This window comes from Rhinoraja longicauda, chromosome 16, assembly GCF_053455715.1.
Source record: "Rhinoraja longicauda isolate Sanriku21f chromosome 16, sRhiLon1.1, whole genome shotgun sequence".
Classification (NCBI taxonomy): domain Eukaryota; kingdom Metazoa; phylum Chordata; class Chondrichthyes; order Rajiformes; family Arhynchobatidae; genus Rhinoraja; species Rhinoraja longicauda.
Window position 1 is genome coordinate 3,802,798 of NC_135968.1, and position 26,617 is coordinate 3,829,414.

At 50.0% G+C, this 26,617-nt stretch overlaps 3 protein-coding genes and 1 pseudogene across 4 annotated transcripts; 2 read left to right on the plus strand and 2 right to left on the minus strand.

The window, feature by feature from the left end:
- Window positions 1-596: 596 nt before the first annotated feature.
- Window positions 597-4,655, minus strand: LOC144601108 (uncharacterized). 2 transcript variants are annotated; one of them, XR_013548240.1, is made up of 2 exons: window positions 2,610-4,609; window positions 597-1,097 (listed from the first exon to the last, which is right to left on the minus strand). XR_013548240.1 is itself a non-coding variant. In XM_078413053.1 (2 exons), exon 2 carries the CDS (start codon window positions 3,921-3,923, stop codon window positions 2,850-2,852), a length of 1,074 nt encoding a protein of 357 aa, XP_078269179.1. In that variant the 5' UTR covers window positions 3,924-3,976; window positions 4,609-4,655; the 3' UTR covers window positions 597-2,849. The 2 variants fall into 2 exon arrangements, 1 of the variants encoding a protein (XP_078269179.1); XM_078413053.1 differs by having other exon boundaries at window positions 597-3,976; window positions 4,609-4,655.
- Window positions 4,656-5,771: 1,116 nt separating this feature from the next.
- LOC144601109 (uncharacterized) lies at window positions 5,772-8,924 on the minus strand. The gene is made up of 2 exons (XM_078413054.1): window positions 8,236-8,924; window positions 5,772-7,683 (listed from the first exon to the last, which is right to left on the minus strand). Exon 2 carries the CDS (start codon window positions 7,476-7,478, stop codon window positions 6,294-6,296), a length of 1,185 nt encoding a protein of 394 aa, XP_078269180.1. The 5' UTR covers window positions 7,479-7,683; window positions 8,236-8,924; the 3' UTR covers window positions 5,772-6,293.
- LOC144601148 (uncharacterized) lies at window positions 8,339-17,313 on the plus strand. The gene is given in 4 exon segments (XM_078413103.1): window positions 8,339-9,094; window positions 11,060-12,351; window positions 16,365-17,072; window positions 17,075-17,313. Coding segments are annotated over 3 exon segments (1,992 nt in total). The 5' UTR covers window positions 8,339-9,094; window positions 11,060-11,172; the 3' UTR covers window positions 17,180-17,313.
- A 4,188-nt stretch (window positions 17,314-21,501) lies between these two features.
- Window positions 21,502-25,924, plus strand: LOC144601154 (uncharacterized; annotated as a pseudogene).
- The last annotated feature ends 693 nt before the right edge of the window (window positions 25,925-26,617 follow it).

Below are 26,617 nucleotides of genomic sequence, written 5' to 3' on the forward strand. Positions count from 1 at the left end.
GAAGTCAGACATATGCTAGCATTTGTTTCAAGAGGGCGGGAATACAAAAACAGGGAGGTATAAGGGAGGCGCTATAAGGCGCTGGTCAGGTTGCATTTGGTGAGGAATTTTGGACAACATATCTGAGAAAGGATGTGCTGGCTCTGGAGAGGGTCCAGATGAGGTTTACAAGCGTTTGATGGCACAGAACATGACGAGCGTTTGACGACACTGACCCTGTACTCGCTGGAGTTTAGATGGTTGAGGGGGGACCTCATTGAAACATACAGAATAGTGAAATGCTTGGATAGAGTGGACATGGAGAGCTTGTTTCCACTAGTGGGAGTCTAGGACCAGAGAACATAGCCTCAGAATTAAAGGACGTTCCTTTAAGAATTTATTTTGTCAGAGGATGGTGAATCTGTGGAATTCCTTGCTACAGAAAGCAATGGAGGCCAACTCAGTGGATAATTTTACGGCAGAGATAGATTCTTGATTAATACGGGTGTCAGGAGTTATGGGGAGAAGGCAGTTAAGAGGGACAGATAGATCACAATCACAATAATACTTTATTAGCCAAGTATGATTTGCAACATACGAGGAACTTCATTTGCCATACATTCATAACAATAAAAAGGAACAGGACACACAAAATACATTTTAACATGAACATCCAACACAGTGACTCCTCCACATTCCTCACTGTGATGGAAGGCAAAAAAAAGTTCAATCTCTCCCTTCTTTGTCCTCCAGTGGTCGGGGGCCTCGAACCTTCCATTGACGGAACGATCTTGACTCCCTTAGCTGGCAGCGGGCCTTCCTTGTCGGGGCGATCCAGCTCCTGCATTGGGGGACGATTTCAGCTCCCCCGTGCCGGGCGATCTACCTCGGGTCGGGACTAGTCGAACGCCATGCGGCTTTTGGAGCTCCCGACCGGTCTTAACCGAGACTGCGAGCTCTGCGATAGTAAAGTCCACTGGCCGCAGTTGGAGCGTTGATCCCAGGTAAGGGATTGCATGCTCAGATGGTAAGTCCACACCCCGCAGGGGCTCAAAGTCAGTCCCAGGCAAGGCCTCCAGCTCCATGATGTTAGGCCGCAGAGCGACCGGAGATGCAACCTGCAAAACAATCGCGTCTCCAGCAAGGTAAAACATTGAAAAATGTTTGTCATGATCGAATGGCGGAGTCGACTTGATGGGCCGAATGGCCTAATTCTGCTCCTATCACATGACCTTATGACCCTCTCTGACCTATGGCCCACCTAGATTCACACCAATTTCTCTCCTGCCCCTCCACCCACATTCCTTCCTCTGGCTTCACAATTGGCACCTTCTGGTTAAATCTCTGACCTGTGTTTGAATCATCTGCCCCTCACCTGCGATTACCTTCCAAGCTTTGCCCTGCCTCTCCTCCCTCCCAGCTCTCTCCCCCCTCCCCCCACAATCGGTGTGCAGAATGGACCCAATCCGAAACGCCACCCAGTCACACTATCCTGAGGTGGGCCTTTCCATCTGAGTTTTACTCCAGCACTTTGTGTCCTTCTTTGAGATAATTTTGTAGTGTAAATAGGTCAGAGTCATACAGTGTGGAAAAAGGCCCTTCAGCCCAACTCACCCACACCGGCCAGCTACCCTAGTCCCACTTGCCTGTGCTTGGTCCATAACACTCCAAACCTGTCCTATCCATGTACCTGTCCAACTGTTTCTTAAACGATGGGATAGTCTCTGCCTCAACTACCTTCTCTGGCAGCTTGTTCCACACACCCACCACCCTCTGTGTGAAAAAGTTACCCCTCGGATTCCTATTAAATCTTTTACCCTTCACCTTGAACCTAACTCCGCCGGTCCTCGATTCCCCTACCCTGGGTAAAAGACTCTGTGCATCTACCCAATGTATTCCTCTCATGATTTTGTATACCTCTATAAGATCTCCCCTCATCCTCCTGCGCTTCATGGAATAGAGACCCAGCCGACTCAACCTCTCCCTATAGCTCACATCCTCTAGTCCTGGCAACATGCTCGTAAATCGTTTCGGAACCCTTTCAAGCTTGACAATATCTTTCATATAACATGATGCCCAGAATTGAATACAATATTGGAAATGCGGTCTCACCAACATCTTATACAAAAGATTGATGTTAGGTGTGGAATCGGTGGGGGGACAGGCCTGTTTCCATGCAGTATCTTTCAACCGTTGAGACGAATCACAGGCACACATTTCATGGGAAGCTGTGCAAACCGAGGAAAAGGAAATACAAAAATCTTGCAACATATTGATGGGAGGATAAAAATCCTGGAAGGGGCCAAATGGCTCCCTGTGTACATTTCACAGACACATTTACAACAGAAAACATTTATTAGTCATAAACCTAGAATATTAAACTCTAGCCTTGTTATTAACAGCACGGTAATAGAAGTAGAAACGACGACAGGACAAACTCAGTCCTGGGTGTGCTGAAAATCAGCAGTAACCACAGAGTCCAACACCAGCAGTCACTTTAGTTTAGTTTAGAGATACAGCGCGGAAACAGGTCCTTTCAGCCCGGGTCCACACCGACCAGCGATCCCCGCACATTAACACTGTCCCTACACCCACTAGGGACAATTTTCCAAGCCAATTAAACTACATACCTGTACGTCTTTGGAGTGTGGGAGGAAACCGAAGATCTCGGAGAAAACCTACGCAGGTCTCGGGGAGAACGTACAAACTCCGTACAGACAGCACCCGTAGTCGGGTTCGAACCCGGGTCCCTGGCTCTGCATTCGCTGTAAGGCAGGAACTCTACCGTTGCGCCACCGTGCCGCCCCCAACTTGTGGGCTTGCAACTGGATTCAACGCCTGTGATGGTTAAACACAGAACCAAAAACTTATTAAAATTGTGAATGTGAACTGGGAGAGGCAAATGTTTTCTCCCCAGTGTGAACTCGTTGGTGGGTCATCAGGTGGGAAAATCGTGTGAATCCCTTCCCACACCCGGTGCAGATGAATGGCCTCTCCCCAGTGTGAACCCTCTGGTGCCTGAGTAATGTGGACGAATGAATGAATCCCTTCCCACACTCGGAGCAGGTGAACGACCGTTCCCCAGTGTGAATCTGCTGGTGTTTTATCAAGATGGTCGACCGAGTGAATCCCTTGCCACACTCGGAGCAGGTGAACGGCCTCTCCCCAGTGTGAACCCGCTGGTGGGTTTTCATGCTGGAGAACTTGGTGAATCCCTTCCCGCAGTCGGAGCAGGTGAACGGCCTCTCCCCGGTGTGGACCCGCTGGTGTGTCAGCAGGTCAGATGAACCAATGAACCCCTTCCCACACACAGAGCAGGTGTACGGCCTCTCCCCCGTGTGAACCCGCTGGTGTATCAGCAGCTCCGAAGATTGAATGAACCCCTTCCCGCACTCGGAGCAGGTGAACGGCCTCTCCCCGGTGTGAATCTGCTGGTGCCTCTTCAGATGGCACGCTTGAGTGAATCCCTTCCCACAATCGGGACAGGCAAAGGGTTTCTCCTTGGTGTGGACCCGTTGGTGGGTCACCAGCTGGGAGGTGTCGGTGAACCCCTGCCCGCACACGGAGCAGGTGAACGGCCTCTCCCCAGTGTGAACTCGCTGGTGCCTCAGTAGCTCAGACGATCCGATGAATCCCTTCCCACACCCGGAGCAGGTGAACGGCCTTCCCCCGGTGTGAATTCGCTGATGCCTTTTCATGTGGATCAACTGAGCGAACTGCTTCCCGCACTCGGAACAGGTGAACGGCCTCTCTCCGGTGTGAGTTTGCCGGTGTCGTTTCAGGTTATACGTTTGAGTGAACCCCTTCCCGCAATCGGGGCAGGCAAACGGTTTTTCCACAGGATGAACCTGCTGGTGGGGCACTAGGTGGGAAGGCTCAGTGAATTCCTGCCCACACACCACAGAGCTGGGGAATAATTTCTCCATGCTTTGAATTCCTCTCATGCAATTCAGGTGCTGGTGAACTGAATGGACACAAATCCCCCGCTTGCGCCACCCTGTAAAAAAGAGATTACGACAAACATTAAGAGGTAGACACAAAATGCTGGAGTAACTCAGCGGGTCAGGCAGCATCTCGGGAGAATGGGTGACGTTTCGGGTTAAGACCCTTCTTCAGTCCCAAAACGTCACCCATTCATTCCCACCCGAGATGCTGTCGCTGAGATACTCCTGCATTTTGTGTCTACCTTCGATTTAAACCACCACCTGTAATTTTTTTCCTAAACATTAAGAGGTAATGGTCAGTGTAAACATTAAGAGGTAATGGTAATTCTGGTAGGCGCGGAATCTATGCTTGCGCTTCTAGAGATGCTCTGCGTCTCGGCAGTAAATCGCCGGTGTGTTGCCCATGGCCGACTCTATACCCACAACCCCACGCGAGCCAGAAACCGATCTATTCGTCACCGTGCTATAGTTGCGCATGCGCAGCTAGGTCCGCCCGCCGTCAGCACCGTCACTGACGGGCGGGAAACTCCCCGGGGCCCGGGTGCGGAGGGAGGACCGGCACCGCCCCCAGGTGGCGGGCCACCCTGTCCCCGAGGGCCGCACCGATTCTCCCCGCAGCCGGGGGGACGCTCCTCAGGCCGGGCCTCGATGCTGACTGACTCCGCGCCCAGCTCCTCGCTCCTACCTGCCGCCGATCCTCCGGAGTCTTTTGTCCATCGACCGCATGCGCGCCTTGGCCGCACCACTTCCGGCTGTCCGCGCCTGCGCGCTTGGCATCGCCTGCAACATAGGGCGATTTCTTGGGCGCGGAGGTTTCTGGGTGAATAGGGCGCCATGGACATGATATGAAATCACCGGCTCATTTAGAGATTCAGCAGACAATTTAACGATGCAAGCTCCCACGAACAAAATTGACGATTATTTGTGAACATCTTTACACCTACAAGTTGCACAATATCTGTCGATCAGACTGAGGAACCAACGACCCTTTTCACACTCCCCACCGGCACTATCACGTCCTCCTAACTCTATCTTATTTGGTTATTGTTAATTATGCTACTTCATATCCCCCAGGTTCCTATTAAATCTTTCCCCACCTCATCTTGGATCCATGTCCTCTGGTTCCTGATTCCCCTACTCTGGGTAAAAGATTCTGTCCCTTTACCCAATCAATTCCTCTCATGATTTTGTGCACCTCGACAAGATCATCCCTCATTCTCCTGCCCTCCTAGGAATAGTCCTAGCCTGCTCAATCTCTCCCTCTAGCTCAGGCTCTCGAGCCCTGGCAACATCCTCATGAATCTTCTCTGCTCCTTTCACAGCTGGGCAACATATTTTCTATAGCATGGTGACCAAAACTGAACACAATGCTCTAAATGTGGTCTTTCAAACTGCTCCCAACATCCATACTCAACATGGTTCCCAACCCTTCTTCGAACCGAAGGAAGGCCCGCTGGACTCCAGGCAAATCCTCTTCACAAACGGAGTAATAATCATTGTAAATGTGTCCAGAGATGGAGATAAGGTGTCACAGTAGCGCAGCTGGTAGAGCTGCTGCCTTATAGGGCCAGGGACTCAAGTTTGATCCTAACCTCGGGTGCTGTATGTTTGGAGTTTGGTCGTTCATCCTGTGACCACATGGGTTCTCACTGGGCACTGCGATTTCTCCCACATCCCAAAGACAAGCGGGTTGCAGATTAATTGGTCTCAGTAAATTCCCCTTGTACATAGGGAGTGAATGCCAAAGTGAGATAACACAGAACAATGGCGATCGATGGTTAGCGTGGACACCATGGGCTGACCATGCTGTATTTTTCAATCAACTTGAGATGAATAACAGGCATGCATTTAATGGGATATTCAGTAAACAAAAGAAAAAAATACAAGAATATTCCAACGGAGTGATCGGAGGATAAATACAGCGACCAGATGGGCCGAATGGTATTTCTATGTACATTTCACTCAGAGACACAGTATTTACAACAGAACACATTTATTCTCACATTATTAAACTCCAACCCAGTTATAAAACTTATTAACATCAGCATACAGACCCCAACTGTGCCCAGTGTTCACTCCCGGATGTGATGAACATCAGCAGTAACTGCAGAATCCAACAGCAGCAGTCACGTGTGGGACTTGCAACTGGATTCAGTGACTGCAGCAGTTAAACACCAAACCAGAAACCTATTTAAACTTTCCCCCACAGTGTGGATGCACTGGTGGGGGTGCCAGTAGCTCAGATAATCAAGTGAATCCCTTCCCACGCACTAAAGAGGAGATTGGCCTTTCCCCAGATTGAACACGCTGGTGGGCCATCTGATTAGATTTATCAGTGAAACCCTACCCAGATTTGGGAGAGGCAAATGGTTACTCCACAGCGTGAACCTGCTGGTGGGTCATCAGTTGGGAAAATTGTGTGAATCCCTTCCCACACTCAGAGCAAATGATCGGCCTCAGGCCGGTGTGAATTCTCTGATGTGTTGTCATGCTGGACAACTTCGTAAATCTCTGCCCACACTCAGAGCAGGTGAACGGCCTCTCCCCGGTGTGAACTCGCTGGTGTGTCAGTAGCTCAGATGATTGAATGAATCCCTTCCCACACTCATAACACGTGAACGGCCTCTCTCCGCTGTGAATCTGCTGGTGCCTCTTGAGGTTACATGCTCGAGTGAATCCCTTTCCACAATCAGGACAAGCAAATGGTGTTTCCAGAGTGTGAACCCGTTGGTGTGTCACCAGGTGAGAAGATTGAGTGAATCCTTGGCCACACACAGAACAGATGAATGGCCTCTCCCCAGTGTGAACTCGCTGATGTGTTATCATGTTGGCTAACTGAGTGAATTCCTTCCCACACTCAGAACACATGAACGGCCTCTCCCCAGTGTGAACACGTTGATGTCTTATCATGTTAGACAACTGAGTAAATTCCTTCCCACACTCAGAGCACGTGAAAGGCTTCTCTCCGGTGTGAATTTGCTGATGAGTTATCATGTTGGACAACTGAGTGAATTCCTTCCCACACTCAGAGCAGGAGAACGGCCTCTCCCCAGAGTGAATTTGTTGATGTGTTATCATGTTCGACAACCGAGTGAATTCTTTCCCACACTCAGAACAGGTGAACGGCCTGTCCCCAGTGTGAACTCGCTGGTGCCTCAGTAGCTCATATGGTTGAATGAATCCTTTCCCACACTCAGAGCAGGTGAACGGCCTCTTCCCAGTGTGAATTAGCTGGTGCCTCTTCAGCTGGCAGGCTCGAGAGAATCCCTTCCCACAATCTAAACAGGCAAATGGTTTCTCCAGAGTGTGAACCCGTTGATGTGTAACAAGGTGGGAAGATTGAGTGAATCCTTGCCCACATACAGCACAGGTGAACGGCCTCTCCCCAGTGTGAACTCGTTGATGCGTTACCATGTTGGACAAACGAGCAAATGCCTTCCCACACTCAGAACAGGTGAATGGCCTCTCCCCCGTGTGAATTTTCTGGTGTCTCTTCAGGCTGCATGCTTGAGTGAATCCCTTCCCACAATCAGGACATGCAAATGGTTTCTCCATTGCGTCAACTTGCTGGTGGCCCGCTAGGTGGGATGATCAAGTGAAACCCTGCCCACACTGGTGGATAATTTCGCCATGCTGTGAAATCTCTGGCATCTCATGGACTGACACAGTGAAGCCCTCCCAGGTCCTGGTGAACTGGCGACACTGCAGATCTGAGGTTGAGTTTGAGGATCCTGTGTTCAAATCTTCTACTTGTTCTACCCTGTTAAAAGATGGGACAATATTAGTCACTGGTGATCCACATCCAGGTGACCTTGCGGGTAGACGATGAGTCCTTTCAACAAGACGCAAAGTATTGGATTATTGAAGGTCAGGCAGCATTTCTGGGGAACATGGATGGGTGATGTTTTGGGTCGGGACCCTTCTGCTGACCGGCTGCATTACCCCAGTATTTTGTGTCCTTTTTTGTTCAGCAGCACCTGCGGTTCCCTGTATCTACTTTCTGCTGGACAGGAAATCGCCGGTGAGTTGCCCATGGCTACATCTTTACCCACAATCCCCCCGCGATCCAGAAACGGGTCTATCCGTCACCGTGCAATCGATGCGCATGCGCCGCCTGGTCCGGTCGCCGCCATCACCGTCCAGGCGGGCGGAAATTCCCCGGGGCTCGGGTGTGGGCGAAGGACCGGCACCGTCCCCAGGTGGCGGGCCATCGTATCCCCGAGGGCCGCACCGATTCTCCCCGCAGCCGGGGGCCGGTCCTCAGGCCGGGCCTCGGTGCTGACTGACCCCGCGCCCGGCTCCCCGCTCCTACCTGCCGCCGATCCTCCGGAGTCTTTTGTCCACGGACCGCATCCGCGTCTTGGCCGCATCACTTCCGGGGCTCCCCGCGCCTGCGCACTTGGTATCGCCTGCAACATAGGGCGAGTTCTGGGCGCCAAAGTTTCTGGGTAAAAAGGATCTGAAATGGTCTGAAATCATAGGAAAATAGGTGCAGGAGTAGGCCATTCGGCCCTTCGAGCCAGCACCACCATTCAATGTGATCATGGCTGACCATTCTCAATCAGTACCCCGTTCCTGCCTTCTCCCCATACACCCTGAGCTCTCTCTTGAAAGCATTCAGAGAATTGGCCTCCACTGCCTTCTGAGGCAGATAATTCCACAGATTTACAACTCTTTCAATTTGTACTGTGATAATGGAAGAGGGTACTACACAACTTCTGGCGGGCTCCCTGCCACTGTTTCTGCTCCTCACCTTCCTCACCTCATTTTAGTTTAGTTTAGAGATACAGAGCGAGAACAGGCCCTTTCGGCCCACCGGGTCCGCGCTGACCAGCGATTCCCGCACTCGTGTCAGGGGTGCATTGCTGCCGGAGCTCCGGTACCTCTGTAAACAAAAACGCAAATAAACAGCGGAGAATTTAACAGCGGCCGCTCCGGCACCAGTGACAGCTCCGACACCTAAAAAAATAGCACTGGTCGGGATCGGGATCGAAGTCGAGTCTCCGGCGCTGCATTCGCTGTCAGGCAGCAACTCTACCGCTGCGCCACTGTGACCGCCCTTGTGCTGCAGCATTCGCACAATGTCTCTGAGAATACTGTCAGTATCACGGTGGGAGGCCATTAATATTATGAGAATATTTTCTGTTGACAATTTTGCAAGGACAGCCAAGGTAATGTGCAGCCTTTAATATTTTCAGCTTGTAACAAAAATAAACTTGTAGCTATTACAAAGACTTTATCTTTCAAAATGTCCCAGGGAAGCTTGTTATTGCCGGTGGTAAACTCTCCCGCCCCTTAACCCCTTTTCTTATCAACACAATATTTTTTAGCACAAGGTATCTAACAATCGCAACTGTGGCAGAAACACAGTTTTTCAGTCCAAATTTCCCACACCTTTAAGTGTTTCAATGAGGCCCCTATTGGCTTTCCAAAAATCCAAATAAACAACATCCAATGTCTCTTCTTTCTCTATTCTGCTTGTTACCTCCTCAAAAAATTCCAACAGATTTGTCAGTCGAGTTCTCCCGGGTATTGCATCCAGTGCCTTCAAGGTCGGCTGCGGTGGGTATCCGCAGGATGCAAAGGCAGTTAGGTGGGGAGATGGACGTTGGTTCACGGGCTGAGCTGGTGGAGGGCGACGGAAGAGGCAGCATCCTGTCTTTTGGCTTGCTCCCTTCTGAAGTCGCTGTCCCAGCCAATATCTATGGCCAACCAGGCTTACATTCACTGGAATTAAGAAGGATGAGAGGGGATCTTATAGAAACAGGAAATTCTTAAGGGATTGGACAGGCTGAAGATGGGTCTCGACCCAAAAAGTCACCCATTCCTTCTCTCCAGAGATGCTGCCTGTCCTGCTGAGTTACTCCAGCATTTTGTGTCTACCTTAGAACCAAGAGTCAAAGAAATAAGGGGTAAGCCATTTAGGACTGAGATCAGGAAAAACATTTTCACACAGAGAGTTGTGAATCTGTGGAATTATCTACCACAGAAGGCAGTGGGGGCCAATTTACTGGGTGTTTTCAAGGGAGAGTTAGATATAGCTCATAGGGCTAATGGAATCAAGGGATATGAGGAGAAAGCAGGAAGGGATATTTATTTTGGATGATCAGCCATGGTCATATTGATTGGCGGTGTTAATCCAAAAGGGACGAACGGCATACTCCTGCACCTATTTTCTATGTTTCTATCCTCCCATCACTGTTTATATATTTGTATTTATTTTTCCCTTGTTCACTGAGCTTTCCATTGTAAGCATGCCTGTTATTCATCTCAGCATGCAAATATGTCCTTTGGCCCCTATTCTTTCTGCTCCCCATCCAGTTCCACCTACGTTTCACCCCCACACTCCTTCCACTGGGTTCCCAACTCCGCCTTCCACTATTCTCATCTGCCAAAGATAGACACAAAAAGCTGGAGCAACTCAGCGGGACAGGCAGCATCACTGGAGAGAAGGAATGGGTGACGTTTCGGGTCGAGACTCCTCTTCAGACTGATGTCAGGGGAGGGGGTGGGAAAACTCTTTGTGCCCCCCTCCCCTGACATCAGTCTGAAGAAGGGTCTCGACCCGAAACATCATCCATTCCTCCTCTCCAGAGATGCTGCCTGACTCGCTGAGTTACTCTAGCATTTTGTGTCTACCACTGGTTGTAAGCTGTCCAATGGAAACTATGATGTGTTGTACCTCCCAATTTGCGTTGGCTGTGGGGAGTCCCAGGAGGGGAGTTCAAGTGGTTAGGAATCAGTAGATCCGGCAGTCGAATCGTTCTGCCTGTTGTCCATTGGGGAAGGCTGAGACGGTGATTTCAGATAATGCCCATGGCGCCCTCTTTACCCAGACACCTCCGCGCCCCAGAACTCGCCCTATGTTGCAGGCGATAGAAAGCGCGCAGGCGCGGAGAGCCACGGAAGCGGCGCGGCCAAGGCGGCTGAGGATCGGCGGCAGGTAGGAGCGGGGAGCCGGGCACGGGATCAGTCAGCCCCGAGGCCCGGCGTGAGGAGCGGCCCCCGGCTGCGGGGACAATCGGAGAGGACGCTGGCGGCGTGAGCGCATCGAAAGCAGGGATAGAGAGGTTTTTCTTACCTTGTCTGAAACAACAATGTCTGACTATTAATTTTATTGTAACCTCTTTTTACAGGATAGAGCATTTGTGTACCGGAATCTCAAACGTGTTCAGCTCACCAGCATCTGAACACGTGGGACGGATTCGCTGTGTCAGCTGAGCCGACGAGACGCCAGGGAGTTCACAGCATGGAGACATCATCCACCAGCTCCCAGTGTGGGCAGGGATTCACTCAATCTCCCCAACTGGCAACTCTCCAGCAAGATCAGGCTATGGAGAGACCGTTTCCGTGTCCTGATTGTGGAAAGGAATTCACTCAAGCACGGAACATGAAGAGACACCAGCAAATTCATACCCGGGAAAGGTCATTCACCTGCTCTGAGTGTGGGAAGGGATTCACTACTTCTTCCCATCTTATGTCCCACCAGCGGGTTCACACTGGGGAGAAACCGTACATCTGTCCGACCTGTGGAAGGGGATTCACTTGGTTACGCTCCCTGGTGGTCCACCAACGAGGTCCCCCTGGGGATAAGCCATTTACCTGCTCCGACTGTGGGAAGGGATTCCACTACTTGTCTGGTCTACGGACACACCAGCGGATTCACACTGGGGAGAGGCCGTTCGCCTGTTCTGACTGTGGCAAGGGTTTCACTCAATCATCTAGTCTACGGACACATCAGCGGATTCACACTGGGGAGAGGCCATTTATTTGTTCTGAGTGTGGCAAGGGATTTACACGATTTATTCGGCTTCAGTTACACCAGCAGGTTCACACTGGGGAGAGGCCATTCACCTGTTATGAGTGTGGGAAGGCGTTTACTCAATCATCGAACCTCAGGGCACACTATCAAATTCACACTGGGGAGAAGCCATTTACCTGCTCAGAGTGTGGGAAAGGATTCACTCAAACAAGCAACCTGAAGAGGCACCTGCTAACTCACACCGGGGAGAAGCCATTCACCTGTTCTGACTGCGGGAAGGGATTTGCTGATTTATCTGGGCTGCAGAAACACCAGCGGACTCATACTGGGGAGAGGCCGTTCACCTGTTCGGAGTGTGGGAAGGGATTTACTGAATCATCTGGGCTGCAGAAACACCAGCGGATTCATACTGGGGAGAGGCCGTTCACCTGCTCTGAGTGTGGGAAGAAATTCATTCATTCATCTGCGTTACAGAAGCACTACAGAATTCACACCGAGGACAAGCCATCATTCACCTGTCATGAGTGTGGGAAGGAATTCAGTGTGGCAGGCAACCTGAGGAGGCACCAGCTAACTCACACCGGGCAGAGGCCGTTCACCTGCTCTGAGTGTGGGAAGGGATTCACTCGATCTTCCCACCTGATGACCCACCAGCGGCTTCACGCCGTGGATAAACCATTTGCCTCTTCCAATTGTGGGTAAGATTTCATTCGTAAATCTAACCTGGTGACCCACCAGAGATTTCATGCTGGGGAGGAGCCATTCACCTGTTTAGTGCATGGGAAGGGATTCATTCGAATATCTGGGCTATTGGCACACCAGCTCATTCACACTGAGTGGAAGGTTTAAATACATTTTTTTGTTTTGATATACCACTTGGGGGCGCTGCACGATGGCAGCCTTGCCTACAGTCTGTCATTTTCAAGCTCTTTTTCTTATTTTTGGTAAGTTTTAAAAGTTTGTGTAAAAGTTCTCTGGTTTGTTTTATGTGGGGGAGGGGGAAACATTTTTTCCATCTCTTACCTTGCCGGAGATGCGATCGTTTTCCAGATCATATCTCCGGTCGCTCTGCGGTCTAACATCGTGGAGCTAGAGGCCTTGCCTGGGACTGACTTTAAGCCCCCGCGGGGCACGGATTTACCATCTGAGCGTGCGATCCCTTGCCTGGGATCGACGCTCCAACCGCGGCCTGCGGACTTTAACATCGCGGAGATCGCAGTCTCGGGTTGGTACCGGTCTGGAGCTCCAAAAGCCGCAAGAGGCTCGATAGTCCCGACCTGGGGTCCGAACGCCTGGCACAGGGAAGCTGAAATCCCCCCCCCCCCTCGATGCAGGAGCTGGATCGCCTTGACAAGGAAGGCCCACTGCCGGCTATGGGAGTCAAGATCATCCCGTCAACGGAAGGTTAGAGGCCCCCGACTGCTGGAGGACAAAGAAGGGAGAGATTGAACTTTTTGTTCGCCTTCCATCACAGTGAAGAATGTGGAGGAGTCACTGTGGTGGATGTTCATGTTAAAATATATTTTGTGTGTCCTATTGCTTTTTATTGTTATGACTGTATGGCAAATGAAGTTCCTCATATGTTGCAAGACATACTTGGCTAATAAAGTATTATTGTGATTATGATTGTGATATTAGTGCTGATGTTCGTAACACATAGGATTGAACCCTAGTCACTGGGCAAAGTTAGGGTTTGCACTGCTGATGTTAGTAACTCGATTAACTGGACTGGGTCAATATCTTGGGTCTGTGACAAATAAATGTGTTCTATTGTAAACCCTGTGTCGTTTTGCCTGCAATGTGCATGGAGAGATTGTTCGGCCTTGCCAGTATTTTATCTTCCACCACTCTGTTGGAATATTCTTGTATTTCCTTTTCCTCTGTTTACTTACCTTCCCATTAACTGTCTGTTACTCATCTCAACTTGACTGAAAGACAAAACTTGGAAAGAAGCTCTTTGGCCCACCGATTCATGCCAACTATAGATCACGCATAAACACTAGTTCCATATTATCTCTCTTTTGCTTCCACTCCCTACATACAAAGGGAATTTACAGAGACCAATTAATCTTTAAACCCTAACTTCTTTGGGATGTGGAAGGGAACCGGCGCACCCAGAGGAGTATTTGACGGCCCTGGGCGTGTACGCGCTGAAGTTTAGAGGAATGAGGGGGATCTCATTGAAACGTACAGAATAGTGAAAGGCTTGGAAAGTGAAAGAAGTGGATGTGGAGAGGATGTTTCCACAAGTGGGAGAGTCCAGGCCTGGCCTGGAGGTCATTGCCTCAGAATTAAAGGAAATTATTTTAGGAAATAGGTGAGGAGGTGGTGAATCTGTGGAATTCTTTGCCACCAAAGGCAATTGAGGCCAAGTCAGTGGATATATTTAAGGTAGAGATTGATAGATTGAAGGGTCTCGAACCGAAATGTCACCCATTCCTTCTATCCAGAGATGCTGCCTGTCCCGCTGAGTTACTCCAGCTTTTTGTGTCTGTCTTAGATAAATTGTTTAGGAAAATAACTGCAGATGCCAGTACAAATCGAAGGTATCACAAAATGCTGGAGTACCTCAGCGGGTCAGGCAGCATCTCTGGAGAGAAGGAATGGGTGACGTTTCGGTCGAGAACCTAAATTGTTGATTAGTATGGGTGTCACAGGTTGTGGGCAGAAGGCAGGAGAATGGGGTTGAGAGGGAAAGGTAGATCAGCTGTAATTGATTAATGGAGCGGACTCGATGGGCCGATTTCCGCTCCAAGAACCTATGACCGGGAGTTATGGGGAGAATTCTGTCAATGGATAGATTCTTGATTAGTTCTGGTGTCAGAGGTTGTGGGGAGAAGGCAGGAGAATGGGGTTAGGAGGGAGAGATCGATCAGACATGATTGAATGACGGAGTTGCCTTGATAGGCCAAATTCTGCTCCTATGACTTCTGATCTTATGAAACCCGCAAGGTCACAGAGAGAGTATTAAAACTTGGCTCTGTGATGCAGCTGTACCACTGTGACAACTTGTATCCATGCCTTGGTTTATGATTCTTTCGTTCCGATGTAAAAGGACCAATTGGCTACTGTCCATTGGGGAACGCTGAGCCGTGGATTTCAGGTCATGTCCATGGCACCCTCTTTACCCAGAAACCTCTACGCCCCAGAATTCGCACTATGTTGCAGGCGATACCAAGCGCGCAGTCGCGGAGAGCAGGAAGTGGTACGACCAAGGCGCGCATGCGGTCCGTGGACAAAAGACTCCGGAGGATCGGCGGCAGGTAGGAGCGGGGAGCCGGGCGCGGGATCAGTCAGCACCGAGGCCCGGCCTGAGGAGCGGCCCCCGGCTGCCGGGACAATCGGTGCGGCCCCTGGCAGCGTGAGCGCATCGAAACCACGGTGACGGATAGACCGGTTTCTCGCTCCCGGGGGCTTGTGGGCAAAGAGGCGTCCATGGGTACCACGCCGGCGCTTCCTGCCGATCCGCAAAGCGTTTTTGGGAGCGCAAACTTGGATCTCCCTGCCCACTGGAGACTCTGATCAGTAGACGTAACAAACTGCAGTTGCTGATTTACAAAAAGGGTCCGACCCAAAACATGTTCATGTTCTCCAGAGAATGCTGCCTGACCCGTTGCGTTAATCATGCCCTTTGTGACTTTGTTTGGTCAACAAGCATCTGCAGTTCACAAAAGACTCCGGGGGATCGGCGGTACGTATGAGCGCGTTACCAGTCAGAACCTACCCCCACCCCCCATGCGCCGCTGCGGGGAGAATGAGTGCTGCCCTCGTTTCGTTTAGTTTAGTTTAGAGACACAGCGTGGAAACAGGGCCTTTCGGCCCAGAGGGTCCGCGCCGACTAGCACATTAACACTATTCTATACCCACTAGGGACAATTCTTACATTTACCAAGCCAATTAACTTACATACCTGTACGTCTTTGGAGTGTGGGAGGAAACCGAAGATCTCGGAGAAAACTCACGCAGGTCACGGGGAGAACGGACATACTCCGTACAGACAGCGCCCGTACAGACATTGAACCCGGGTCTCCGGCGCTGCATTGGCTGTAAGGCTGCAACCCCAGCGCTGCGCCACCGTGCCGCCCACGGTGAACATGGGACAGTATCTCACCCTCCTCCTCTCCCTCCGCACCCGGTCCCAGAGTAGTTTACCGCCCCTCAGCAAAGGTGCCGGTGCATCGATGGCACCATGCTGGATTGGCCGGTTTCTGGCTCGCTGGGTAAAATAGCTACCTTAGACAACACCTCAGCACTGGCTCATGGTGGGGATGTGGTTCTTGCCGAACAGGTTTAGGAGATCACAGGTAGAGACGGCCCACTCTAATACAGATAGGGAGAAAGTCGGCGAATTTGATGTTGAGCCCAGAAAGAAGACGAGGGCTTGGTCCCCCAGTTTACTTTCAGCCTCGCTGTCAGTGTGGCGTCATATTTCACCACAGAGACAATGATCACCATGTCTGAAAAACTGATCTTTAACGATTAATTTTATTGTACAGGATAGGACAAGCAGAGTATTGGTGTACCAAAATCACAAACTTGTTCAGCTCAACAGCACCTGAATGCATTGGAGGGATTCACTGTGTCAGCTGAGCCAACGAGACACCAGCATGGAGAAATTATTCACCACCTCTGAGGCAGGGCAGGGATTCATCCAATCTCCCCACCTGGTGACTCTCCAGCAAGATCACACTGTGGAGAAACCATTTACCTGTCCCGATTGCGGGAAGGCATTCACACAAGCTTGGCACCTGAAGAGACACCAGCAGCTTCACACCGGAGAGAGACCATTCACCTGTTCCGAGTGCGGGAAGGGATTCACTAATTCATCTGCATTGTTGAGACACCAGATGATTCACACAGGGGATAGGCCGTACACCTGCTCTGTGTGTAGCAAGGGATTCCTTCATTCAGTGGCATTAGTGAACCACCAGCGAATTCACACTGGGGAGAGGCCGTTCACCTGTTCCGACTGTGGGAAGGGATTCACTCAATCAACTGCATTAATGGCACACCGGAAGATTCACACTGGCGAGAGGCCATTCACCTGTTCTGTGTGTGGGAAAGGATTCATTCAAGCAAGTAACCTGAAGAGGCACCTGCTAATTCATACCGGGGAAAGGCCATTCACCTGTTCTCAGTGTGGGAAGGGATTCACTCACTCATCTGCGTTGCTGAGACACCAGATGGTTCACACCGGGGAGAGGCCGTACACCTGCTCTGTGTGTAGCAAGGGATTCTTTCATTCAGTTGCATTAGTGAACCACCAGCGAACTCACACCGGGGAGAGGCCATTCACCTGCTCTTATTGTGGCAAGAGATTCACTCAATCGACCAGCATGATAACACATCAGCGAATTCACACCGGAGAGAAGCCGTTCACCTGCTCTGAGTGTGGGAAAGGATTCGGACGATCTTACACCCTGAAGACCCATCAGCGAGTTCACAATGTGGAGAAACCATTTGCCTCTCCCAACTGTGTATAGCTTTTCACTGATGAATGTAAACTGGTGATGCACCAGATATTCAACAATGGGGCGAGGGCATTCACCTGTTTCGTGTGTGCAAAGGGTTCCACTTGAATATTTGAGATATTGACACACCAACTCGTTTGCACACGGTGGGGGGGGGGGGGGGAGTCATAGAGTGATACAGTGTGGAAACAGGCTCTTTAGCCTGACTTGCCCTCACCAGAGAACATGTCCCAGCTGCTCTAGTCCCACCTGCCTGCGTTTGGTCGATAGTTCTCCCAACCTGGGCGGCACGGTGGCGCAGCGGTAGAGTTGCTGCCTCACAGCGAATGCAGCGCCGGAGACCCGGGTTCGACCCTGAGTACGGGTGCTCTGTACAGAGTTTGTACGTTCTCCCCGTGACCTGCGTGTGTTTTCTCCGAGATCTGTTTCGTCCCGCACTCCAAAGACGTACAGGTTTGGAGGTTAATTGGCTTGGTAAATGTAAAAAGAAATTGTCCCTCGTGGGCATAGGATGGTGTTAATGTGCGGGGGTCGCTGGTTGGCGCGGACCCGGTGGGCCGGAAGGGCCTGTTTCCACGCAGTATCTCTAAACTAAACTAAACCTCTCCTATCCATGTATCTGTCTAACTGTTTCTAACAATGTTGGGATAGTTCCAGCCTCAACTACCTCCCCTGGCAGCTTGTTCCATACACCCACCACCCTCTGTGTGAAAAGGTTATCCCTCAGATTCCTGTTAAACATTTTCCCCTTCACCGTATACCTATGTCCTCTGGTCCTCGATTCACCTAAACTGGGCAAGAGACTCTGCATCTACCCGATCTATTCCTCTCATGATTTTATACATGGAAGGGCAGTTTAAATAAGTTTTTGGTTTGGGTTTAACCTTCGCAGTTGCTGAATCCAACTGTAAGTACACAAATGATTGCTGGTGTTGGACTGAGGTTACTGCTGATACTCATCACATCCAGGACTAAATCCTGGTCATTGGGCACATTTGGGGTATGTTCTACTGTTGTTAATAATTCCTTTAACTGCTGTAATTTAATATCTTGGATCTGTGACAAATAAATTAGTTATGTTGTGAAATCTGTATTTCTCTGCATGCAATGTACACAGAGAGGCCATTTGTTTCATCTGGTCACTGCTGGTCTTTCTACTCCGATGACCCGTCTTGTGTTTAAAATGTCCTTATATTTCTTCGTCCTCCGGGAAGGGAGGGTGAAAACTGTCATTGGTTCACGAGTTTGAAAAATGTAATGATTTTCACAAGTTATTGACCACATCGTTTTTGAGAAGTTGCTGTGTTACATTGTCTGCATGATAGATAGAGCTCTTCATGGGGTATGGGGAGAAGGCAGGGGGTACTGATTGTGGATGATTAGCCATGATCACATTGAATGGCGGTGCTGGCTCGAATGGCCTACTCCTGCACGAATTGTCTATTGCTCTCCGCGCAAAAGGACAAAGTGGCCGTTAGTTATTAGGGAACACAGCCGATGTTTTGAAATCATTTTCATGGGGCCCCTCCTTAACAAGGAGACTCCAGATCTCAGAACTCGTCCAATGTTGGACAATGGCTGGTATTCACTGGAGTTAGGCTTGTATTCACTGGAGTTCAGAAGGATGAGAGGGGATCTTATAGAAACATAAAAAATTATAAAAGGACTGGACCAGCTAGATGCAGGAAAAATGTTCCCAATGTTGGGCGAGACCAGAACCAGGAGCCACAGTCTTAGAATAAAGGGGAGGCCATTTAAAACTGAGGTGAGAAAAAACGTTTTCACCCAGAGAGTTGTGAATTTGTGGAATTCTCTGCCACAGAGGGCAGTGGAAGTCAAATCACTGGATGAATTTAAGAGAGAGTTAGATAGAGCTCTAGGGGCTAGTGGAATTGAGGGATATGGGGAGAAGGCAGGCATGGGATATTGATTGGGGACGATCAGTCATGATCACAATGAATGGCGATGCTGGCTCAAAGGGCCGAATGGCCTCCTCCTGCACCTATTTTCTATGTTTCTAATGCTAGTCCTTCTGCACCCGTTTTTTAAAAGAGAGTATGATCATCTGTCCTGAGCGTTAAATGGCATTGCCATCATCCAGCCACCATTAACCAGGGGCAGGGGGTAGCAATCCCAGGCAGCGCATGCGCAACGATTGCACGGTGACGGATATCGCTTGAGAGAGCTTACCGTGTAAAATTGTCTGCTGAGACTCCTCACAATAAGAACAAGTGACTGTTTGGGAAACGCTGAACCGGTGATTTCAGGTTATTTCCATGGCACCCTCTTTACCCAGAAACCTCCGCGCCTCAGAACTCGCCCTATGTTGCGGGCGATACCAAGCGCGCAGGTGCGGAGAGCCCGGAAGTGGTGCGGCCAAGGCGCGCATGCGGTCCGCGGACAAAAGACTCCGGAGGATCGGCGGCAGGTAGGAGCGGGGAGCCGGGCGCGGGATCAGTCAGCACCGAGACCCGGCCTGAGGAGCGGCTCTCGGTGCGGCCCTCAGGGACACGGTGGCCCGCCACCTGGGGACGGTGCTGGCCATTCACCTCTCCGGATCCCGGGGAGTTTACCGCCCCTCAGTGACGATGCTGGCGGCGGGTGGGCGCATGCGCAACGTTTGTACGGCGATGGATAGACCTGTTTCTGGCTCGCGGGGTGTTCTGGGAAAAAGCACGACCATGGATAACACCGGCACTTCACTGCCAATCCACAGAGGGTATAAGAAAATAACTGCAGATGCTGGTCCAAATTGATTTATTCACAAAATGCTGGAGTAACTCAGCAGGTCAGGCAGCATCTCGGGAGAGAAGGAATGGGTGACGTTTCGGGTCGAGACCCTTCTTCAGACTGATCTCCCGGTGGCCCAGCACTTTAACTCCCCCTCCCATTCCCAGTCTGACCTCTCTGTCATGGGCCTCCTCCAGTGCCATAGTGAGGCCCGCCGGAAATTGGAGGAGCAGCACCTCATATTTCGCCTGGGCAGTTTGCGGCCCGGTGGTATGAACGTCGACTTCTCCAACTTCAGATAGCTCCTCTGTCCCTCCCTTCCCCTCCTCCTTCCCAGATTTCCCTCTATCTTCCTGTCTCCACCTATATCCTTCCTTTGACCCACCCCCGACATCAGTCTGAAGAAGGGTCTCGACCCGAAACGTCACCCATTCCTTCTCTCCCGAGATGCTGCCTGACCTGCTGAGTTACTCCAGCATTTTGTGAATAAATCAATCCACAGAGGGTGTTCGGCAGCGCAAACATAGATTCACTGGCCCCAAAGGGTCTGACCAGTCGATACAAGGAACTGCGAATGCGGTTTAAGGGAAAAAGACAAAAAATTATAATAATAATAAAAGGACTGGACAAGCTAGATGGAGGGAAAATGTTCCCAATGTTGTGGGAGTCCAGAACCAGGGGCCACAGTCTAAGAATAAAGGGGAGGCCATTTAAAACAGTAATGAGAAAAAAACTTTCACCCAGAGAGTTGTGAATTTGTGGAATTCTTTGCCACAGAAGGCAGTGGAGGCCAATTCACTGGATCATCCATCCGTACCGTCGATTGGCTTTACCATGGTTGAGTTTATTGCCTTTAGTTTAGTATGGAGATACAGCGCGGAAACAGGCCCTTTCGGCCCACTGGGTCCATGCCGACCAGCGATCCCTGCATATTAACACTCCTACAACCACTGGGGACAATTTTTACATTTACCAAGCCAATTAACCTACAAACGTGTATGTCTTCGGAGTGTGGGAGGAAACCGAAGATCTCGGAGAAAACCCACGCAGGTCACAGGGAGAAAGTACAAACTCCATACAGACAGCATCCGTAGTCGGGATCGAGCCCGGGTCTCCAGCGCTGCTCACTGTAAGGCAGCAACTCTACCACTGCGCCGCCCACCTGGGAGTCAGTAATGGCCAGAATGTCCGCTGGACCAGCCCCGGAAATGCCATGTTGCTCATAGTGGCGATAAACCTTTTTCACTGTACCTCGATACACATGACAACAAGCTAAACTCTACTTACCCAACAGGTGAGGAGAAACACCTGGTCTAAATCACAGATAGATGATTTGTAGAAATGGCTCACTGCAATGAAGACAGAAAGTCAGCAAAATTGTTGTTGAGCCCAGGCAGAAGATGAGGGCTTGTTCACCCAGCTTACTTTCAGCCTCACTGTCATGGGGGCGTGGTGACATATTTCACCTTAGAGACAAAAATCACCTTGTCTGAAAAACTGATCTTTACCTATTAATTTTATTGTAACCTCTTTTTACAGGATAGGACAGGCAGAGCATTTGTTTACGGGAATCTCAAACTCAACTGAGCCGACCAAATGCCAGACAATTCACAGCATGGAGAAATTATTCACCAGCTCCCAGTGTGGGCAGGGTTTCATTCAATCTTTTCACCAGGTAGCCCACCAGCAAGATCAAACTGGTGAAACCCATGGCCTGTCCCGATTGTGGGAAGGGATTCACTCAAAGAAGCCATCTGAAGAGACACCAGCATATTCACACTGGGGAGAAGCCGTTCACCTGCTCTGAGTGTGGGAAGAGATTCACTAATTCTTCCAGTCTGGTGGCCCACCAACGGATTCACACCGGAGAGAAACCATTTGCCTGTCCTGATTGTGGGAAGGCATTCACTCAAGCAAGCAACCTCAAGAGGCATCAGCTAATTCACACCGGGGAGAGGCCGTTCACCTGTTCTGTGTGTGGGAAGGGATTCATTGTATCATCTGAGTTACTGATACACCAGCGAGTTCACTGCTCTGAGTGTGGGAAAGAATTCACTCAGTTGTCGAACTTGATATCACATCGGCAAATTCATACCGGGGAGAGGCCGTACACCTGCTCTGAGTGTGGGAAGGGTTTTACTCACTTGTCCAACATGATAACACATCAGCAAAGTCACAGCGGCGAGAGGCCATTCACCTGCTCTGAGTGTGGAAAGGGTTTCATTCGTGCCGCTGCGATAATGAGACACCAGAAAATTCACAAAGGGGAGAGGCCATTCACCTGCTCTGAATGCAGGAAGGGGTTCACTCAATCGTCTATGTTAGTGAGACACCAGAGAACGCACACCGGGGAGAGGCCGTTTACCTGTTTTGAGTGTGGGAAGGGATTTGCTGGATTATCTGATTTACAGAGACACCAGGTAATTCACACTGGGGTGAGACCATTCACCTTCTGCGAATGTGGGAAGGGATTCACTCAATCTTCCAGCCTGCTGATCCACCAGCGACTTCACACTGGGCAGAGGCCATTCATTTGTTGTGTGTGTGGAATGGGATTTGTACAATTATCTCAGCTACAGTTACACCAGAGAATTCACACTGGGGAGAGGCCGTTCACTTGTTCTGCGTGTGGGAAGGGATTTATACGTTTATCTCAACTACAGTCACACCAGCGAATTCATACTGGGGAGAGGCCGTTCACTTGTTCTGTGTGTGGGAAGGGATTCACTGGGTTGTCCTACCTTAAAAGACATGAGCGAGTTCACACCGGGGAGAGGCCGTTCACTTGTTCTGCGTGTGGGAAGGGATTTATAGATGTATCTCGGCTACAATCACACCAGTGAACTCGCACTGGGGAGAGGCCATTTACTTGCTCTGTGTGTTGGAAGAGATTTACTCAATTACATGGGCTGCAAGCACACCAGCGAATTCACACTGGGGAGAGGCCGTTCACTTGTTCTGTGTGTGGGAAGGGTTTCACTAACTCTACCAATTTGGTGGCCCACCAGCGGGTTCACACTGGGGAGAAACCGTTCATCTGTCCTACCTGTGAAAAGGGATTCACTCAGTTACACTCCTTAGTAAAACATCAACGGGTTCACACTGTGGAGAAAGTGGAGAAATAAGCTGTCTGTTCACTCACTGTTTAACCATCACAGTTGCTAAATCCAATTGCAACACCACAATTGTCTGTTGGTGTTGGACTCTCTGGTTTCTGCTGCTGCTCATCACATCCAGGGCACAGTTAGGGGCTGTTTTGCTGATGTTAGTAATTGCTGTAGCTAAGCTGGAGTTAAATATTCTGGGTCTGTGACAAATAAATGAGTTATGTTGTGGACCATGTGTCTCTGCAAAACACATGGAGAGGCTGTTCAGTGCAGCTGCTCCCTGCCACTTTTTGCTCCACACCAGCCTCACCTCATGTCCCCTCAGGTGGCAGCACAGTGGCGCCGCAGTAGAGTTCTTGCCTCACAGCGCCGGAGACCCGGGTTCGATCCTGACCATGGGTCCTGCCTGTGTGGAGTTTGTACGTTCTCCCTGTGACCTGCGTGGGTTTTCTCTGGATGCTCCGGTTTCCTCCCACACTCCTAAGATGTGCAGGATTGTAGGTTAATTGGTTTCGGTAAAGATTGTAAATTGTCCCTGGTGTGTGTAGGATAGTGTTTGTGTGTATCTCTAAACTAAACTAAACTAAAGTAAGTCATGTTTCCAGAAAAGTAACAATGAAGTTCTGAGTTGTAGCAGCAAAATGTCTGTGTGTGTACTGTCAGTATTTCTGTGGGAGACCATTGAAATTATAAGAATGGTTCCTTTTGACACTTTTACAAGGATAGCTAAGGTAATATGTAACCTTTAATATTTTTAGCTTGTTGTAACAAAAATAAACTTGTAGCTATTACATCGACTTTAAAAAAGCTCTGGGAAGGATTGGTATTGCACATGGGTTATGGGGAGAAGGCAGCATAATGGGGTCAGATGGGAGAGATAGATCAGCCATGATTGAATGGTCCCTTAACTACCTTTCCTTCGACACAATAATGTTATCCAGGTCTTTCTTAGGATTTCTCCCGTTTTCTTAGGATTACAACTGTTGTAGAACCACAGCAGTTTTTATTGAAATTTCCCACGTCATGAAAATGTTTAATTTTCACCAATTATTTAACATATCGCTTGAGGGAGCATTCTGTGTAAAATTATATGCTGAGACTCCACAAAAGAGAATCGAGTGACCGGTGATTTCAGGTCATGTCGATGGCGCCCTCTTTACCCAGAAACGCCCACGCCCCAGAACTCGCCCGATGTTGCAGGCGTTACCAAGCGCGCAGGCGCGGAGAGCCCCCGGAAGCGGTGTTGCCAAGGCGCGCATGCGGTCCGCGAACAAAAGACTCCGGAGGATCGGCGGCAGGTAGGTGCGGGTAGCCGGGCGCGGGATCAGTCAGCACCGAGGCCCGGCCTGAGAAGCGGCTCCCGGAACAATCGGTGCGGCCCTCGGAGACGCGGTGGCCTGCCACCTGAGGGCGGTGCCGGTCCTTTGCACCTGCTCCCTCCACACATGGGCCCCGCAGAGTTCCCGCCCGTCAGTGACGCTGGTGGCGGCTGCCGGACCAGGCAGCGCATGTGCATCGATTGCACGGTGATGGATAGACCGGTTTCTGTCTCACGAGGGGTTGTGGGTAAAGCGGCGGCCATGGGTAATACACAATGTTTATTGTAAACTCTTTATACAGGAACAAGCTGTGGATTTGTGAAAGGGATTCTCAAACTGGTTCAGTTCATCAATACCTGAATGCGATTCACTCAACCTTCTCACCTGATGGCCCATCAGCAAGTTCTCACTGCGGAGAAACCATTTGTCTGTCCTGATTGTGGGAAAGGATTTACTCAAGCAAGCAACCTGAAGAGGCACCAGCAAATTCACACTGGGGAGAGGCCTTTCATCTGTTCTGAGTGTGGGAAGGGATTCACTCGTATGTCCAATATGATAACACATAAGAGAGTTCATACCGGGGAGAAACCGTTCACTTGTTCTGAGTGTGGGCAAGGATTCACTCAGTTAGCCAACATGATAACACACCAGCGAATTCACACTGGGGAGAGACCGTTCACCTGCTCTGTGTGTGGGCAAGGATTCAGTCAATCTCCCCACTTGGTGACACATCAACGAATTCACACTCTGGAGAAGCCATTTGCCTGTCCTGATTGTGGGAAGGGATTCTCCCGTGCATGCCAGCTGAAGAGGCACCAGCAAATCCATACCGGAGAGAGGCCGTTCATCTGTTCTGATTGTGGGAAGGGATTCATTCAATCATCTGAGCTACTGAGACACCAGCAGGTTCACACTGGGGACAGGCCATTCCCCTGTTCTGAGTGTGGGAAAGAATTCACTCGTTTGTCCAACATGATAATGCACCAGAGAATTCACACCGGGGAGAGACTGTTCATCTGTTCTGAGTGTGGGAAGGGATTCACACAATTTTCCCACCTGGTGACCCACCAGCATGTCCATGCTGTGAAGTAACCAGGGGCCTCAGCCAACTGTGGGTAGGAGGATAGGGCTCACTGATAAATTTAACCTGATGACCAATGAGAGAATCCACACAGGGGAGAGGGCATTCACCTGGTTAGTATGTGGAAATTCACTGAATTATCTGAGCAATCGACACATCAGCACAAGATCACTGGGCACATTTGGGGTTTGTTCAAAGCATTACTAGTTAAAAAGATCTTTATTTTAACATGGTGGACTTTAACATCGAGGAGCTCGCAGTCTTGGGTTGAGACTGGTCGGGAGCTCCAAAAGCTGCACAAGGTTCGACTAGCCCCGACCCGGGATTCAATCGCCCGGCGCGAGGAAGCTGAGATCTCCCCCCTATGCAGGAGCTTAATCACCCCGATGAGGAAGGCTCGCTGCCGGCTACGGGAGTCAAGATTGTACCGTCAACGGAAGGTTAGAGGCCTCCGACCGCTGGAGGACAAAGAAGGGAGAGATTGAACTTTTTTTCGCCTTCCATCACAGTGAGGAATGTGGAGGAGTCGCTGGTGGATGTTTATGTTAAAATGTATTCTGAATGTCCTGTTGCTTATTATTGTTATGACTATATGGCAAATGACATTCCTCGTATGTTGCAAAACATACTTGGCTAATAAAGTATGATTGTGATATTGATTGTGATTTTATGGCCTGTGGGCAAAACAACGTTGAAAGTTTACATACAAAGAATTTGCCTTGGTGCTTTGCTCTCAAAAGGATAAAAACACGATATACAGTACAGACAATTAAAAATAAAACATTATAATTAAACATGTACCAGATAAAGTACCAGAGAAAAAGAGACCACAGACTTTTGGATGTTGAGTAGAGCTACTGCTCGTGGAAAAAAACTGTTTTATGTCTGTCTGTGTCAACTTTGAGAGTCCGGAGACGCCTCCCAGAGGGAAGTACTTCAAACAGTCTGTGGCCAGGGTGAGAGGGGTCAGAGTCTTACCCGCTCACTTCCTGGCCCTTGCAGTGTAAAGTTTGTCAATGGTGGGAAGGTTGAAGCCAACAACTCTCGACTGATCGAACGAGGCGCTGCAGCCTCCGGATGACAGGCTTGGTGGCTGAGCCAAACCAGACCATGATGGAGAAGGTGAGGACAGAATCCATGATGGTAGTGTAAAACTGGACCATCATTGCCTGTGGCAGGTAAACACAAAATGCTTGAATAACTCGGCGGGTCAAGAAGGAATGG